Below are 17,538 nucleotides of genomic sequence, written 5' to 3'. Positions count from 1 at the left end.
ATATATAAAATACACACATATATATTATATATATATAATAAATATTTGTTATTCAAAAATACAATTAAAAAATATTCCTATATGTAATAAAACAAAGAAGTAATATTATATACAATGTTATTTTATAATCCTTTTGTTTTTTTTAAATAAATATTTAATGTAAGTACATTGCAAAAATTATAAGACCAACTTATAATATTTCCTTTATTTTTTTTGCGACGTTATAATATATATATAATATATTTTTTTTTTGATATATGACTATATATTATTTATATGTTTCTATTTTTAAAAAATAGATAGCCAGAAAATATTCTAGTTTGTGATTTATATATTTATGAAAAAATAAATAGAAATAATAAGACAATTGTTTTTTTATTTTTATAATATAGAAAATTTTGAGCTGAAGCTAAATCATATATATATATATATATATATATATATTACATATATATATAAGAAGTATACATAATAAGTTGGGACCATCGTCCGATTTTATTTTTATTCTATGCATTTCAAATGATATATTTTAAAAAAAAAATAATTCAAACATTTTTCACGCATTTTTAAAAAGTTCATTATATTATTTTTAATTTCTTTTTTTTTTTTTTTTTTTTTTTTAAGGATCTGCAAATATTATGTGTACTATTATAAAAAATTAATTAAACTGATATATACCTTTTGTGGAATTTCATAAATAAATATATTCCTCTTTTTTAATATAAAATAAAATATTTTATTATAACAATAATGACATGTATGTATTATATTTTAATTTTTTTTTATATTTCCCTTTTTTTTTGTTCTTATTTTTAAATAATATAATAATTAAAAATATATATATATATAATATTATATTTATAATTGTAAATTTATATTAATATAAATTTTCTTCAATGTGTATTTTTCATGTATCCTTTATTTATTTATTTATTGAACATTATGTAATTAAATAGCAATAATATGTAAAAAAAAATATTCATATATTCATATATATATATATATATATATATATATTTTTATTTTTATAATACTTTTGTGTTTATATGAGAAAAAAAAAATAAAATAATACTGCTTATAATAAAAATATCGATTATAATAAAATGAGTACTGATATACCAGTAACTGATAATGAGACCAATGCATCTTTCAAATTAAAAAGTGAAATAAATTCTATAGAAAATGAATTAAAAAATTGGTTTCTTAAAAGAAGATTAAATATGGAAATAAATTATTCTTTAAAAAAACTTTTTGATAGTTATAATTTCGTAGGATTATCTATTAATAACAATATAAATTTAAAAGATAAAATGTTATGGTATGATATTGTCAATGGTAAGCCAGAATTAGAAGATACTTTAAGTATGGATGCGAAAGAATATAAAGCGGATCAATATTTATATTTATGGAATAAAAGCACTACTGTAGATAATGCTTGTAGACTGGTTGGCTCTATTTATTTTCGCTGTTTAAAAAATAATTATCAATTAAAACAAAGCGAACGTGAACATAATTGTATTCAAAACTTTATCAACTTTAATAACTGCAGAAAAGCTTTAAAACTACAACAAGCAAATAATATCAAAGATTCTTTAATCAAACAAAATATGGAAGATAATATTGCAAAGGCTTTGTTTGAAAGAAGAAGTCTATTGCTTGACATGTTAGGGGATTCTAGATAAAAGGATATAATGTGACATTATATCTTTTTAAAATGTGTTGATTGAATAAGTTAAATCACGCAAAGAAAAAAAAAAAAAAAAAAAAAAATATACATACATATATATATATATATATATATATAACACAAAAAATTACACAATAAAAATTAAAGAGTTATATAAAATATAAATCGTATGATACATACACATATATATTGTACACATATATGTATAACAAAACGTTTATATTTATCTTTTGGAATTTTTTTTTTTTTTTTTTTTGCTAGACAGCTAGCTAGCTAGCTATTATTATTATTTTATTAATATTTTTTTTTTTTTTTTTTTTTTTTCAAAGTATTTTAAAAAACATAAGTCAAATTTAATAAATACAAATATATTATTTTTTTGAAAAAAAAAAAAAAATATACCTATATATATATATATATATATATATATATATATACATTTATGTGGATAAAGTACATAATTTTACTCCCTTAATTTTTTTTAATATTTAAGTCCTCCCATAAATGTTCTTGCATCAGGAACTTGACCATTAAATGATGCAGAGGAAAAATCGAAATTTGGATATTCTTGTTGGAATCTTTCTAATAGAATTTGTTTTTTTGTATTATCTTCATCAACAGGATTTAAATTTCTATGTCCTTTAAAAACACTATTCCAGCTTTCTCCTTTTTTTACTTTGGTTAATAAAATATGTAAATTATTATCTTCAATAAACCAGTACGAACAATCTTCATCAATAATACTAAATAATTCTCCTTCCAAAAAGCTTTTCGTATTTTTTAATCCTATGCTTATTCTTTTACTTTTTATTTCAATGTTTAAATCATTTTTATTAACAATTTTGGAATTCATACTAATATAAATATTTATCTCGTCTATACTTTGTTCCCATTCATATATTAAAACACCTGACAAATAGGAAAACAAAATTATGAGAAAAATAATTCTGCAACGGATTGTTATATGTATAAAATATAAATAAATAGATATATATATATATATATATATATATATATATATATGTATATATGTTTTTATTTATGTGTTACATGTACACAGCAAAATATAAATTTAATTCCATATTTTTGTACATATGTATTTATATATATATTTTTCATTTTTACCATTGTTCATGTATTTATGTCTTTTGTTGTATATTTCACCCATTCTTATTTTATATTTTCAAAAAAAATTAAAAACTAAAATATAAAATATCACTCAAAATATTATATTTACTTTCTCGTATTAATATAATATATAAATATATTCTTATAAATAATTCTGTCACATTAATATTTTTATAAATATTTACTTTCTAACATATTTTATTACATATATATTATATATATATTAATAAAGATTATTAGTTTTTAACTTCCAATTTAAAAATTTATATTTCATGTTACAATTTAAAAAAAAAAAAATTATATCCATTTCATATATATGATTAATTTTTTTTTTTCTTTATATAAATAATGCTTAGATATATATGTAAAATAAAAAAATAAATATGTATTATATGTATACATACAATTATCACAATGTTATATTATATAATATTTATTTTATAATATATATTAAATTTTTATAACTGTATTTACTATATGTATTTCTAAAATTAATATAAAAAAAAAGAAAAGAAAAAAACTTTCGAAAATTATGCATATCGAATTAAATTACAAATAGAAAATGAAAAAAAAAAAAAAAAAAAATTTAAATTAAATAATAGATATTATAATAAATAAAGATGAATCTCTTTTTGTCGCTCCTTTTAATATAATAAAAAAAGAATCTAATATTATTAATATATTATTTTATTTTTTTTTTTTTTTTTGTCTTTAAATTTAAATATAATTATAGGAGCAAATAAATAAAATAATATATATAATATATATATATATATATATATATCTAATTATATTATCCTCCGTTTAATAGTTTACCCTGTTTTAAGAACTTTTAAAAACCTTGATAATTTTATTTATTTATAATGGGGGGAGATGGAGGAAGTTTACCTCAAAGAGTTGACTTAGTTCGTATGAAAAATAAAAAGTTAAGAGAAAACACAGGAAGTTTAGGTTATGAAAAAAATACACTTATTAATGTAAATCAAAATAAATATAACAAAAAGGAGTTACGAGAATACCATTTTAACCGTTGTGCTATATCTGAGGTAATTTAAAAAATAATAAAATAGAAAATCATGCATATAAATAAGGTAGCATCATATTATTTTGTTTGACACATATATATATATATATATATATATATATATATATATATATATTTATTTATTTATTTATATTTATATATTTTATTTTTCCATTAAGGAATTATTAAAAGAACCATTTTTTTGTTGTCGCCTTGGTTACTTGTATAATAAAGAGCATGCCTTTCAGTTATTGCTTGTTAAAAAACAAAACAAAAAGAAAAGAAAAAAAGATACTTTTGAAAAGTTTGCTCACGTTGATTCTTTAAAAGATTTAGTTCTTTGCAAAAATAAATTAAATGAAGAAGGGAAATTGATTTGTTTAATTTCCAAAGAAATTATAAATTCTACATCAGGAGGAATTTGTTTATTTTCATGTGGTTGTGTATTTTCAAAGAAGGTGTTTAATCGCGTCAATATTTCAGAGGTATATAAAAAGTGAAAAGAAGAATTATCAACATGGAAATATATGTACATATAATATATATATATATATATATATATATTTATTTATTTATTTATCTATTCATTTTATTATAGGATAAATTGTGCATAACTTGTAATAAGCAATACAAAGAAAGTGATATTATCGAAATAGGTGTAGAAGATGTAGCATTATTGGAAGAAAAACAAAAGCATATAATTAAAAAAAGAAAACTTGAAAAAAAAAAAAAAGATTCATATTCACATTCAAAAAAGGAAATGAAGAATAATGACGCTGTTAAATAGGTGCTATGCTATATAAATATATAAATATATATATATATTTATATATATATATATATTAAATATATAGGTATCTTTTTTTTTTTGTTATAGTATTTTTAATAAGAAAATATTTTTTATGAAAAAAATTAATAGAATTATATGTTTCTAACTTGCCCTATTTATAACCTTTATTTTTTATAATTTTATATTTATATTATATTTTATATTTTATATTTCATATATTCAATTATTATTTTTTTTGTTTTTATATATTTTACAATTTTTTTTTTTTTTTTTTTGTCTCATTCGGAAATATTTCCATGTGTATATATATAAATATATACAATTATATATTTATGTGTGTATTATACATATATATATAATATATATGTGTATATGATTAATTAAATTTATTTTTTTCATTTAATATAAAAAAAAATGGAATATTTTGAACACAAACAAAAAAAAAACTATTTAATTATAAAGTGTAATAAGATATAAAATTAATAACAATATTATAATTTTTGAATTATATAAAATAAATGATATAATATAAAATGATATATACAAGGTATTATTTATAAGGATTACAAAAAAAAAAAAAAAAAAAAATTTAAGGCAATGGTGGCTAGCTTAAAAAATAGCTATATTTTTTTTTTTTTTTTTTTTTTTTTTTTTTTTTGTTACAAAAAAATCTACTCATTTTTTTACACTTTATAATTGACGACTTATATATAAGAATATATATATAATATATATATATATATAATATATGACAATATGTATATGTTGCCACATACATATATATTTAAGTATATGTATACTACGTGATTTTCTTCTTTAATTTTTGAGATGATGGAAATTTCGAGTGGCAGTGATTATAGCGATATTGCTAACGAGATAATGCAAAGATATGAAGAGAAAAAAAAGAAAGAAGAAGAAAAGAGAAAGATTGAAGTCAAGAATTATGATGATACCCTTGAGTGTAATAAAATTGTTAATTTGAACGAATGTAATAATGAAAGTATAATTAATAATTTGAATGATGATAGTAGTTATGATTCGCTGGTTGATGAATTTTATAATAAAACTATAAATAAAAATGAGAATGAAAATGATGAAGAAATAATTAATGTAAATAATTTTTATTTGAGTGATAATGAAAAGAAAGAAGAAAATGCAAATATAATAAATGATAAAATGAAACAGAATAATTATATAAAAAATAAAAAAGAACAAATTATTAAAAAAAAAGTTATACAAAGAAATAATGAAATATTCAAAAGAAATTATAATAGACCATTAATGCCATTATTAGTAAAAAAAAAAAAAAAAAATTTTATCTCTCATAAAAATAGAAAAGACATACTTCAAAAAAATAATAAAATACACTTAAAAAAAATTTATCATATGAATGAATGGGATAGTAATCAAAATGATTTGGCCAAATATAAATTATCTAAAGAAGAACTTGAACAAAAAAAAAATAATTTAAAATCAAAAAATATAGATAAGGTAAAAATAGAATATCAACAAAAATTACAAAAAATGAGAGAAAACCAAAAAGTGGGAAACAAAAATTTTAGCATGTCTCCAAAATGGAAACAAGAAAAAAAGGAAGGAGATCATAACAAAGAATTAATCAATTCGAATTGTTCAAATAAATCAAAGAATGGAAAGCTAATTATTTTAAGTGAAGAAAATAATAAAAAAAAAAATAAAACAAAAAATAACATCAACAGTAATAATAATAATAGTAATAATAATAATAATAGTAATAATAATAATAGTAATAATAGTAATAATAATAATAGTAATAATATTTTAAGAAAAGATAAAATATTAAAACAGGATGAAATATATCAAACTCTGAAAAAAGTTGGAAATACAAATGAAATGAAGGAAAACTGTTTGAAAGATCCTATTAATAATATTTTATGTGATGATAATACATATTATTACAGTGATCATACAAACAATAGTAATAATTATTATCATTTAAATGAACACCTTGAACAAAATCATATCAATAAGTCCAATGTAAGAAGTCCAAATAAGAAAGTGAAAAATTATTATAATAATAAAAAAATGACAAATCCAAAAAATAATAAAAGTCTAAATAGTTACAGAAACAAAGTTAATTCTTTTAAAAATATTAATAAATCATGTGATGATAATATTTCAAATCATACATATAATGATACAATTGATATATTTGATGATAATTTGGATATTTATGATAGTAATAATAGTTCTTCCTATGTAACAAAAAAGAAATTATTTCATACTTATAAGAATGTGTCATCAAATAATAAAAAAACAAGTACACATATAAAAGAATTATATAAACGATCAAGAAATTATCATGATTACTCCATTGATACAGATGATACATCCTATAGTGATGATCACATATTAGATAAATTTACAGATACATTGAAAAATTATAATGAAAATTTATATATTGATATAGAAAATATAAATGTAAAACTAGACACAGAACTATTTCAAAAGAATGTCAAAAAATTCCAAGCTAAAAAATATTATCCAAATATTGATTTAAATATGTTAGATGAATTTTCATCATCATCTAATAATAACTCACTTCATTCATCTCTAATATCACATGATGAATATGTATTGGATTCTGATTATTCTGAGCAAATAAAAAAAATATCTTTCGATGCAAATTATGATGACTCTAACGAAGATGATCATATTATAAGATTTAAGAAAAATAAATTGGAAACGTTTAATTATATAAAAAATATTATGCAGCAATTAAAGCATTTGGACATAGAAGACAAAATAGACAATGAAAAAAAATATAATCATAATATTAAGGGGGATAATATTAATAATGATAATAATAATAATAATAATAATAATAGTTGTAATTATTTGAAGCATGCTAATATTGATTATTATATAAAACAAAATGTTAAGAATAATTATAATGACGATATAATAATGAAGAAGGATAGTAATTGTGAAAAGAACGCATTTTTTAATACCCAAACAAATGAAGTTATTAATTTAATAGAAGCAGATCATAATCGTTATAATTCTAAGATTGAAAAAATAAAATATAATGATGAACATATTATGAATGATCAAATGGAAGTAACCACAAAAGCGTATGGTCTTATGGAATATCTATTTAAAGAAAATGATGACAAATATAATGAAATGGATAATCATATTAATCACATTAATCATATTAATGATGATAATAATAATAATAATGATAATATGAAGAAGAAATATTTTTCGGATGATGATAATATAAATAATTTATGTGATGAAAAAAATTTTCGTAATTGTCATATAAAATCAAATATCCATAATAATCAAGACATATTAAATATGAACAATTCAAATAATCAAACTGACATTTCTAATATATCAAAAAAATATTCTATAAAAAAAAATAAAAACACTATGAAAAATGAATTACACAATATGTCATATATATCTTCTTTTAATAATATAAAAAATGAGGATATTCTTAATATACAGAATGATCAATTATCTTATGACACAATAAAATTAAATAATTCCCCAAAGAATTACCATGCAAATAATTTAATACATATAAATAATTGTGATTCTATTTCTAGAGACACAATAAACAATGAAGAAAATGAAATTATATCAGACAAATATAATGATAAATTAATGAGTTATAAAAATTATGATTCACACAATGAACAATTATTAAACGAAGAAAAAAATAATAAAAACCAAAAAATGAAAACAAAATTAAATAAAAAAAAACAATTAAATATATATGCATTAAATAATAATAATCATGATGATCAACAAATAAATAATCACATGAAAGATACACCAACTGATGCAAATATAAATGAAAATATACATACAAATAAAAATACAAGTGTTAATATTTCCATGGATATAGAAAATGTTTCAAAAACAAATAAAGAAAAAAATATAAAAAAAAATATCCAAATGAATCAAAAAGGTAATAATAATGTTTCTAATGTTACTCCTACTATAACCAATCCAAAAAAAATTAAAATGAATAACACTGTGAAAAAAAAAAGCATACAAGAGGTGACCACCTTACAAAGTAATAAAAATACTGTTCTCAAAATTAAAGGTGGAGAAGAAAAACAAAAGAAGATCATACAAACAAAAAATATCACAAGTAAAATACCAAATAAAAATAGTACAAACAAAGGAGAAACTGTATTGGTACCTAGTAAGAAAAAGGAAAAACTTATGAACAATTCAGAAAAAAAGGATAAAGAAGAAAATTGTTTAAACAAGGAAAATAGATTAATTAATCAAAAAATTATGAATACATCTATCAATTTTGATGATACACAAAATTTAAGTGATGAGGATAAATTTATTTTCGATTCTTATTTGAATGAAGAAAATACAAAAAAGGAGAGTTTACAAGAAATTATAAGTAACCAAGTTCGTCAATTTGAGCAAATCTTTTTATGAAAAGGGGATTAAACGGAAATCAACACCACACAAATGTATTAATATATATATTATATATTATTACACTTAATGATTTATGTGTGTGCTCATTTTTATCATTTCAATATTTTTATCTTATATTTTGTATTTTTTTTTTTTAATTATTACATATTCTATTCATAACAACGTACATATTTGTAACTAAACTGTTTTTACTTCAATTTAAAAAAAAAAAATAAAAATAAATAAATAAATATATAAATATATATACATATGTTTATATTTTGAAACACCCGTTTGGTTGTTTTGATATGCTCCTTGCATAATAAAGTATAAATTTTCTTTAGGTTCTTATAAGTTCAATTTTTTCTTCAAGGCGTCAAAATCAATATTGGCATAATGAAGAAAGTTGGGAGTGTGTAAACCAGATGATTCACCAATTATAGAAGGTGGTAAGATAAAAAGTTTGTGTGTGTTTTTCAACATTCTTGTAAAGAATATTTTGATTTTATTAAGAACTTCAGTTTTGGGCATGTTTGTCCATAAATAATTAGATAAGTAATAATACATAGAAGATGGTCCTAGGAAGAAATTATTTTTTAAAATAGTTAACAATTTGATTTCTATATATTTTAAGTTTAATTCATTTTCATCTGTTTGTTTATTATCTAAAGGTTTTAATTCAGCTGATGGATGATATTGGTTAATTTGATTAATAATCTGTAACTGATAAAAAGGATCATTAGCTATATGACACATAGTTTCTTTAATTAATAATTTACTAACATTTCCAACTATATTAATATCTGCAGAAGAACAATCATATTTAGTATAATATCCTGTAATGGATTCATCTAAATTTCCTGTAGCTAATGCAATTAAAAATTCATTAAATAATTTTTTTTTAAAATATCTTTTATGACATATTAATGTACTAAAAAAATATGTTAATAACATTCTTGATCTTGATTGAATATTTTGTAAGCATACATCTTGATATGTACTTCCTCCTTGACTTTCAAATTTCATATCTTCCCCTAAAAATTCTTCACCAGCATTTTTTAAAAATTCATATAAATGTTCAATACTATAAGTAGTATGATATGAATTAATATCTTTACTTAATTGTTCTGAATAACATTTAGTATTTTCACTACTATTTTTTGATGGAAATGAAATCGTATTTAATAATTTATTACATATATCTTTTCTGCATGCTTGATCAATCAATAAGTTCTTAACTTTTTTTATAAATAATTTCTCATTTAATTCAAAGGAGCAAGAATTATTATCCAGTAAATGTGGATTCTCTTTTAATTCTATTTCAATCATTATAGATAATATATATACCATACATGCAACAAAAGATGAATCAATACCACCTGAAATGGCTAGTACAAATCCTTTAGCATTTGTTAAGCATAAAATATACCATAAAAATAAAGCGCAATTAAAACTTAATTCTTCATATATATTATGTAATACATATTTATTTCCATTAAATTCATACGAATATTCATCCACAGAATTATGATGATGATTTTTAAATATATTTAAAAGATTTTTATTCTCTTTGCCATATAATTTCCAGTTAAAATGCGAAGGAAGATGATTCAACACATTTTCATCAGAATGTTTGATGGATATATTCAAATCATTATTAAATGAAAAAATACCTTCAGAAAACATGGGATTATTTTTACATTTTCCATTTAATACATCTATATTATTATTAGATACAATTTGTAATAAAGACAATTCATTATTCTTATTTCCTTTCTTCATATTATCATTATATTGAACATCCATGCCCTTTTGAACTAAAGATAGTTTGTCTTCATTTCTTACATATGTTACATTAACAGATGCTACTTGTATATCCGAAAAAGTAAATCGTGCATTTTTGGTCAAGACTTTATTATTTTTACAAATAAAAGAAAAGCCATCGAACTTAAAAAAATTGTTATCACAACCACTATTATTACTAAAACATAATGTCATATTAGGATAAAGCTTAGATAAATTCATTAATTCAATAAAATATCTATTAAATAATTGTAACTCATTTATAATATAACCATTTACTAATAATATATCAACTGAATTCAAATTAATTTTCTTATTATTGTTTTCTAATTTTTTATGATCCTTTTGAAATAATAATTCTCCTACTTTAAATACTTCATTTTGTTTATTTAATGATTCATATAATAAATCATTTCTATTGTCATATAATACATTACTCTCTACTTTAATTAAATCATCTAAAAATATGTGAGCTATTACTAATCCATTTATTTCAAGAATTGCATTTCCAAAATAAGTTTCTTTCTGATTTGTAATATTCTGAATACATTCTGGTAGAACAAATTTCTCAAAGTTGTTTTGAAATATTTTCACATCACAATGATTAAATTTTATATTATTTTCGTTTTGTTCAATAAAACCATTCTTTTCATATGAAGCGAAATAATCCTTTTCATCATTATTATTTATATTCTCTTTTGGAGATATAAAAATTATTTCATTATTATATATAGCTAATTCACAATTATACATCTTTTTATGGAAATATACAGGCATACTCACAAAACATAAAATGTTATCCGTTAAATTTTCTTTCTCATCATATTTCTCCTTTAATATTTCACTCAAATAATACCAGCAATTCTCTTGAAGATCTACAATCTCTTTAAAACTACTTTTACAGTTAACACCACATAACTCTAATACACCTCCTATTCTAATTCCACAGTTTAACTTTTTACACCTCTTTATGCTTTCAACAATTTTCAATTTATTATTTTCATAGTCCAGAGGAATTGACCAAATGGACGAACAACTTAATCCGATACTAGTCATCATAAATTAAAATAATATACTCTTTTTTTTTCAAAACGTTAAATCAACATATAATTATAAAATATATATATATATTAATATATATTAATATAATATAATATAATAAAATAAAATATATTTATTTATTTTAAATGTATAGCATACATATATTTTTAGTTTATATATTATTATTATGCTAAACAATATTCACACAAATAATTCATTAAACAATTTAATTTTATATCATATAAAAAATAAAATTAAATGAATATAATTATTCATCAGTTATCAAAAAATTCTAGATAAAGGAGAGTTTTTTTTTTTTTTTAATACATTTTAAATAAATAATACCACAATTAATTAGGATAATTTAAAATAATATTTTAAATGTTCCTTTTTATTTAAATAAAAAAAAAAGTAAATTAAAATAATAAAAATAAATATATATATAAATAAATAAATATACATATATTAAATATATATGTATTTATTCACCAACTAATCGTTATGTTATCAAAAAAAAAAAAAACCAACAAATATATATAAAACAAAAGAATGCCCTATTCCTGAGATGCCATTTGTAATTTGTAAATGTTTAAACCTTTAATTAAAAGTATATAATATTTTTTTTTTTTAGTTGTATATTTATGAGAAAAAAAAATATTATCTACTTATTAAAAATACATAAAAAGTATATAATTTTCACAAAAAAAAGAATTTTTTTTTTTTTTTTTTTTAATGAATGTGTTACTCTCCATCCAAATGCACTTTTAAATAATATTGTTTACTGATATTTATTTGCTTCTTTTTCTTTTTTTTTCTTTTATTTCCATTTGAATATTCGGGTCGGTATTTAGAAACGTTAAATAAATAAAATATGGCAAAACATATTTAACAAATAACATCTTCCTAGATTTCATTATTAACCTGGAAAAAAAAAAAAAAAAAAAAAAAAAAAAAATACATACATACATACATATATATATATATATATATATATATATATATTTATTTATTTATTTATTCATATTTATATTAATGTAGCACTTAAAATTATGAACAAGTTAGGTAATTTTTATTTATTTATTTTTTTTTTTTTTTTTTTTTTTTTTTACTTGGCATAATAGCTAGTTGATACAGTTACGGCTATAAGAATTACAAATATAGTAATGTACATCAATTTAATACTAAACGTTAAAGGATTAAAGGAATAATAAAATGTACTTATATAACAAATACAGCTTAAATATATTAATGCACATGTTTTGGACTCATTAAAATTAGTAAAAAAAGGTATTAAGAAAATACTTGTAATTAATTTTCCAATTAAAAAGACGTCAAAAACGTTGTAATGATTTAAAAGTGCATATAAATCATTTATATTAAAAATCTTATCATTTAAAGAATAAACAATATCAATCATTCCAAAAAATATATTTACCAAACAATTGAGGATGGAAAATATATGTAACATTTTTATTCTTTTAATATTTTTTATTACCATTGATGGTAAACAAAATATAATGTTAATAATTAATTGTAAAGATATTCTTATGTAAGTAAAAGGAATGTATTTATTCTTGTCCATGAAATGATTTAATGGAAACTTAGTCTTTGAATTTTCTTCTATTTTCAATATGTTTGAGTATTTAACTTGATCCTTATTTATTTCAAATAAGAAATAAAACATATGCATTTGTAAATAAATTAATAATACATTCAATATGTATAACAACAAATTTAAAGCCCATGTGCTTTTATAATAATTGAATAAAACTGTTTTTACCCAATAATTATACCATTTCATAAAATTCTTATATTTTAATATATATTCCAATTCATTATCTTGTATATTATTTTTCCATTGAGATGTATACAATATATCATTATATCGTTTCCAATATTTTTCTTTCTTGTCAATTTTTTTATACCATGTTTTTATTTTTATCCATATAATATTAAATAACTTTATACATAAAAAAACTTTTTTTATATTATACGAAAATTTTTGTTTTTCTATATTATGAGGTTTCTTCTTATAATTTATCGGAATACAATCATAAAATTCAAAAAAATATTTTTTATATATACTTAAATGAGATTCTTTACTCTTTTTTTTATTCAATGATAAGTTAGAAATATATTTACACGTACTTTTCTTCTTACTAATAATACCATCAAACTGTTTTTTACTCCTACATTTCTTACATAATGAGAAATGATCATTTCCTATCGACTCTTCTGTGCGTTCATGTTTCTTCCTTTTATATGTATCCCTCGAATCAAACGTCTTATTTTGTATGTTCTCTTTTTTTATTCTTTTTTGTTCTCTCTTATTGTGGTCAAAGGTGGGAAGGATGCTTCCTTGGATAGAACTTATTTCTCTATTACATAGTATCTCATTAGACATATCATTGGTTCCGAGCTTTATTCCATAATTTTCTGGTTTTTCTTTTTTCTCTTTTTCATTTTTGAGTGATCCTTCATATGAACCATTTAAAAAATCATTCATACTTGAAATACTATCTAAGGAATGTTTGTTCTTCTTACATGAATTATTGTTTAGTTTTATAAATGATTCTTTTTTTGGTAAATCTATATTATCATACATACCAATGATATTCTTATTATTCATTCTTTCATTTTTCATATCGGAGGTGGGAAATGATGAACAAGATGATGTATTGTATTTATTAGATTCTATTTCACTGTCTTGGATATTATCTGTGTTTATTGATTTATCCAATCCGTCATCTACATAAAAGGCATTATTTGAAAATAACATATTTTCATTAGACTCTTCAGAAAATAATGTATTTTGTGTTTTAATAGATTTGTTTATTTGAAATTTAGATATTTTCCTATGTATCATATCATCGTGTTCTTGTCTATTTGAATGGAAATGTTGTATATAACTAGTTCTCCTATTTATATTCATATCAAAATGTTCATTTTTATTTTTTATATCACTTACGGATTCACTTGAGCTTTGACTTTCATTATTTTCCATATGATCTGAATAGATTGAATAAAATACTCTTTTATCATTTCCACATTTAAGAATTAAAGCATCATAAGGACTATTTTCATTCATAGAATATAACTTTGATGTACATATTCTTCTTTTTTCTGTTGCTGTTATGAATTTAGAATTTCGAACATCAAACGTTTTATCTTGTGATATTTTTTTTTCATTGTTCATAAAATATTTAATACTACTACCACTACTACTATTATTATAATTATATTTGTAAAAATATTTTTTTTTAAAAATAAGGCAATTTCTTAACACAGATCTTTTCAGATGAAAACAATCCAATTTAGTATCTTCATTTTTACTTCTTGATTTTATATCATATATACTAGTATTATTTGTTTTTAGTGTGCTTTTTATAGAACTCAAATTTATAACTCCTTTGTTATAAATTGCACCATCTGTAGTTAAGTTGGAATTATTATTAAAAATAGCAAAGAAATTATAATAACTATTAATTTTTATACACGTATCATTTTTTAAATATATAGAGAGATCATTCAAATTATGTCTTTCTAAAACATATAAAGGTATTATTTTAGATTGTTTAATTTTCCCATTCTTATCAAAATATATGTAATTAATTTTATTTTTTAATTCTTCAGTTAATAATATATTTCTTTTACGATTACATTTGCCTGGACCACTACGTAATAAAGAAAAATGTTTCTGAACTATTTTTTTCTTATATGTTTCTCCGTAATCTTCATTATTTAAAGCATCGAGTTTTTTATTTACAATTTTGTTATTAAACCTTTTAAAGTTAGAATGACTATAAAGTGTATTATTATATTTTTGAGAAGAGCAACTATTATTTTGTGAAATATAATCATTATTTTGTGCAGAAAAATATTTCTCATAAGAAGTAACATGTTTATTTATTTCATCATCATTATTATTATTATCAATATAAATAGATGAATTATCTTTTAGTAATATATTTGTTTCTTCCTTTTTAACGTTTTCCTTTTTTTTTTTATTTTTATTATATGTATAGTTTTCATTACATAAATTTATATTATCTATTTCTATATTTGATTCCACATGTATGTTTTCTTCATTATTACATTTTATTACATTCTTTGAATAATAATCATTAATTTTATTTTTTTCTATATTCATTTTTTTTAAAGAACTCATTTCTATATCTTCTGAATCATTTTCTACATTTACTTTAAATTCGTTATTACTATAATAGTTAATATCACTGATATCCATGGGAGTATCGTAGTTAGCATTAGAAGTGTCATCATAATAATCTTCAAGATTTATTTTACTTTTGTTTATTGTCTTGATTTTTTTTATTCCATCCTTTACTTCATTTTCAAATAGATAATTGCCTAAAAAGAAAAAAATATATATATATATATAAATATAAATATATATATATATATATATATATATCTATATGTGTGTGTGTATTTTTTTCAGATGAATATGTTTCACCCTTCAATAACTTTCCTTCTAACCTAGTATGTCCACACTGATTTTGTTCTGCTGATAATATATCAAATTGTTTCTAATTAAGATAGCTTTTTTCTCTAGTTCATGGAAATATGGTTCTATGTTGTCAAGGGCCCTTAGTGGTTTTCTCTTTATATAAAATATATGTTTAGCTAAAATATATAATGCCACATGTATTGTAATACATATTATAATATGAACAAGCAGAAGGAGAGTAAAGCAAATGATTATATTGTAATTTGGTAAATTATGATAGAAACTTAAAACTCCTGTAATTAGTGTAATATTACAAATAAGTAACAATTTTCTTATATGAATTGATGTAACTAAACTTAAAATGTAAGTGAAATAAATTAATTTTGTCCATGATAATGAAGATGTAAACAATAGAGAAGATGATAAGGGAAGAATAATTATATATAAAATAAATAAATAATGAATGGATATAATTGGTTTTCCAGATGTATTTTCCCAAAATACTTCTGCTATTTTTAATAATGCTAAATGGAAACAAAAAAAAAAACACCAAATTATTTGAGAAAGTCTTTCCTTAAGAGTTATAACTTCAAAGGTATTTATTCCATCTAATAAAAAAAAAAAAATTTCCAGAAACATTAACAAGGTTAAAGTGTATATAGAATTTATTAAAAATAAATTCATTTCATTTGGAAATTTCTTATGATGTTTTTTCATTTTATATTTTTTCCTTATTTTATTTTTTTTTTTTTAATAAAAAACATATAACACCCATATGTATGATGAAAATTTATGTGCATCGTTCAAAACGGAACATTAAAATTTTTAAGTTATTGCACCATTGAAAAGGTAAATCATTAGATAAAATATTTGTATTTCGTAAAATTTTCCGATATAAAATAAAAAATATAATCCTAACATATTTATTTATAAGAGAAAGGAATAAGATATAGAAAGGTACATATATATATATATATATATATATATATATATATATTTTTTTTTTTTTTTTTTTTTTTTTTTTTTTTTATATATTATTTTAAAAAATATATTATTTTTTTTTTTTTTTTTTTTTTATTTTTTATATATATATATATATATATATATATATATATATATATATATATATATATATATATATATATATATATAATATAATATAT

The 17,538-nt window shown here is 19.4% G+C and overlaps 6 protein-coding genes across 6 annotated transcripts; 3 read left to right on the top strand and 3 right to left on the bottom strand.

Annotated features, from left to right (window-relative positions):
* Window positions 1-1,103: 1,103 nt before the first annotated feature.
* On the top strand, window positions 1,104-1,682 carry PGSY75_0927100 (hypothetical protein; the record flags this gene model as incomplete). The annotated part of the gene is made up of 1 exon (XM_018785679.1): window positions 1,104-1,682. The coding sequence occupies one exon, from the start codon at window positions 1,104-1,106 to the stop codon at window positions 1,680-1,682; it is 579 nt and encodes a 192-aa protein (XP_018642020.1).
* A 486-nt stretch (window positions 1,683-2,168) lies between these two features.
* On the bottom strand, window positions 2,169-2,855 carry PGSY75_0927000 (putative CS domain protein; the record flags this gene model as incomplete). The annotated part of the gene is made up of 2 exons (XM_018785678.1): window positions 2,169-2,596; window positions 2,813-2,855. 2 exons carry the CDS (start codon window positions 2,853-2,855, stop codon window positions 2,169-2,171), a joined length of 471 nt encoding a protein of 156 aa, XP_018642019.1.
* Window positions 2,856-3,678: 823 nt separating this feature from the next.
* Window positions 3,679-4,626, top strand: PGSY75_0926900 (putative replication termination factor; the record flags this gene model as incomplete). Its single annotated transcript, XM_018785677.1, has 3 exons — window positions 3,679-3,861; window positions 4,019-4,324; window positions 4,438-4,626. 3 exons carry the CDS (start codon window positions 3,679-3,681, stop codon window positions 4,624-4,626), a joined length of 678 nt encoding a protein of 225 aa, XP_018642018.1.
* An 831-nt stretch (window positions 4,627-5,457) lies between these two features.
* Window positions 5,458-9,081, top strand: PGSY75_0926800 (hypothetical protein; the record flags this gene model as incomplete). The annotated part of the gene is made up of 1 exon (XM_018785676.1): window positions 5,458-9,081. The coding sequence occupies one exon, from the start codon at window positions 5,458-5,460 to the stop codon at window positions 9,079-9,081; it is 3,624 nt and encodes a 1,207-aa protein (XP_018642017.1).
* Window positions 9,082-9,411: 330 nt separating this feature from the next.
* Window positions 9,412-11,925, bottom strand: PGSY75_0926700 (putative glutamine-dependent NAD(+) synthetase; the record flags this gene model as incomplete). The annotated part of the gene is made up of 1 exon (XM_018785675.1): window positions 9,412-11,925. The coding sequence occupies one exon, from the start codon at window positions 11,923-11,925 to the stop codon at window positions 9,412-9,414; it is 2,514 nt and encodes an 837-aa protein (XP_018642016.1).
* Window positions 11,926-12,695: 770 nt separating this feature from the next.
* PGSY75_0926600 (putative membrane protein) lies at window positions 12,696-17,092 on the bottom strand (the record flags this gene model as incomplete). Its single annotated transcript, XM_018785674.1, has 3 exons — window positions 12,696-12,828; window positions 13,017-16,275; window positions 16,405-17,092. 3 exons carry the CDS (start codon window positions 17,090-17,092, stop codon window positions 12,696-12,698), a joined length of 4,080 nt encoding a protein of 1,359 aa, XP_018642015.1.
* Window positions 17,093-17,538: the final 446 nt, after the last annotated feature.

This window comes from Plasmodium gaboni, chromosome 9, assembly GCF_001602025.1.
Source record: "Plasmodium gaboni strain SY75 chromosome 9, whole genome shotgun sequence".
Classification (NCBI taxonomy): domain Eukaryota; phylum Apicomplexa; class Aconoidasida; order Haemosporida; family Plasmodiidae; genus Plasmodium; species Plasmodium gaboni.
This window is presented reverse-complemented; position numbering and strand designations above follow the sequence as displayed.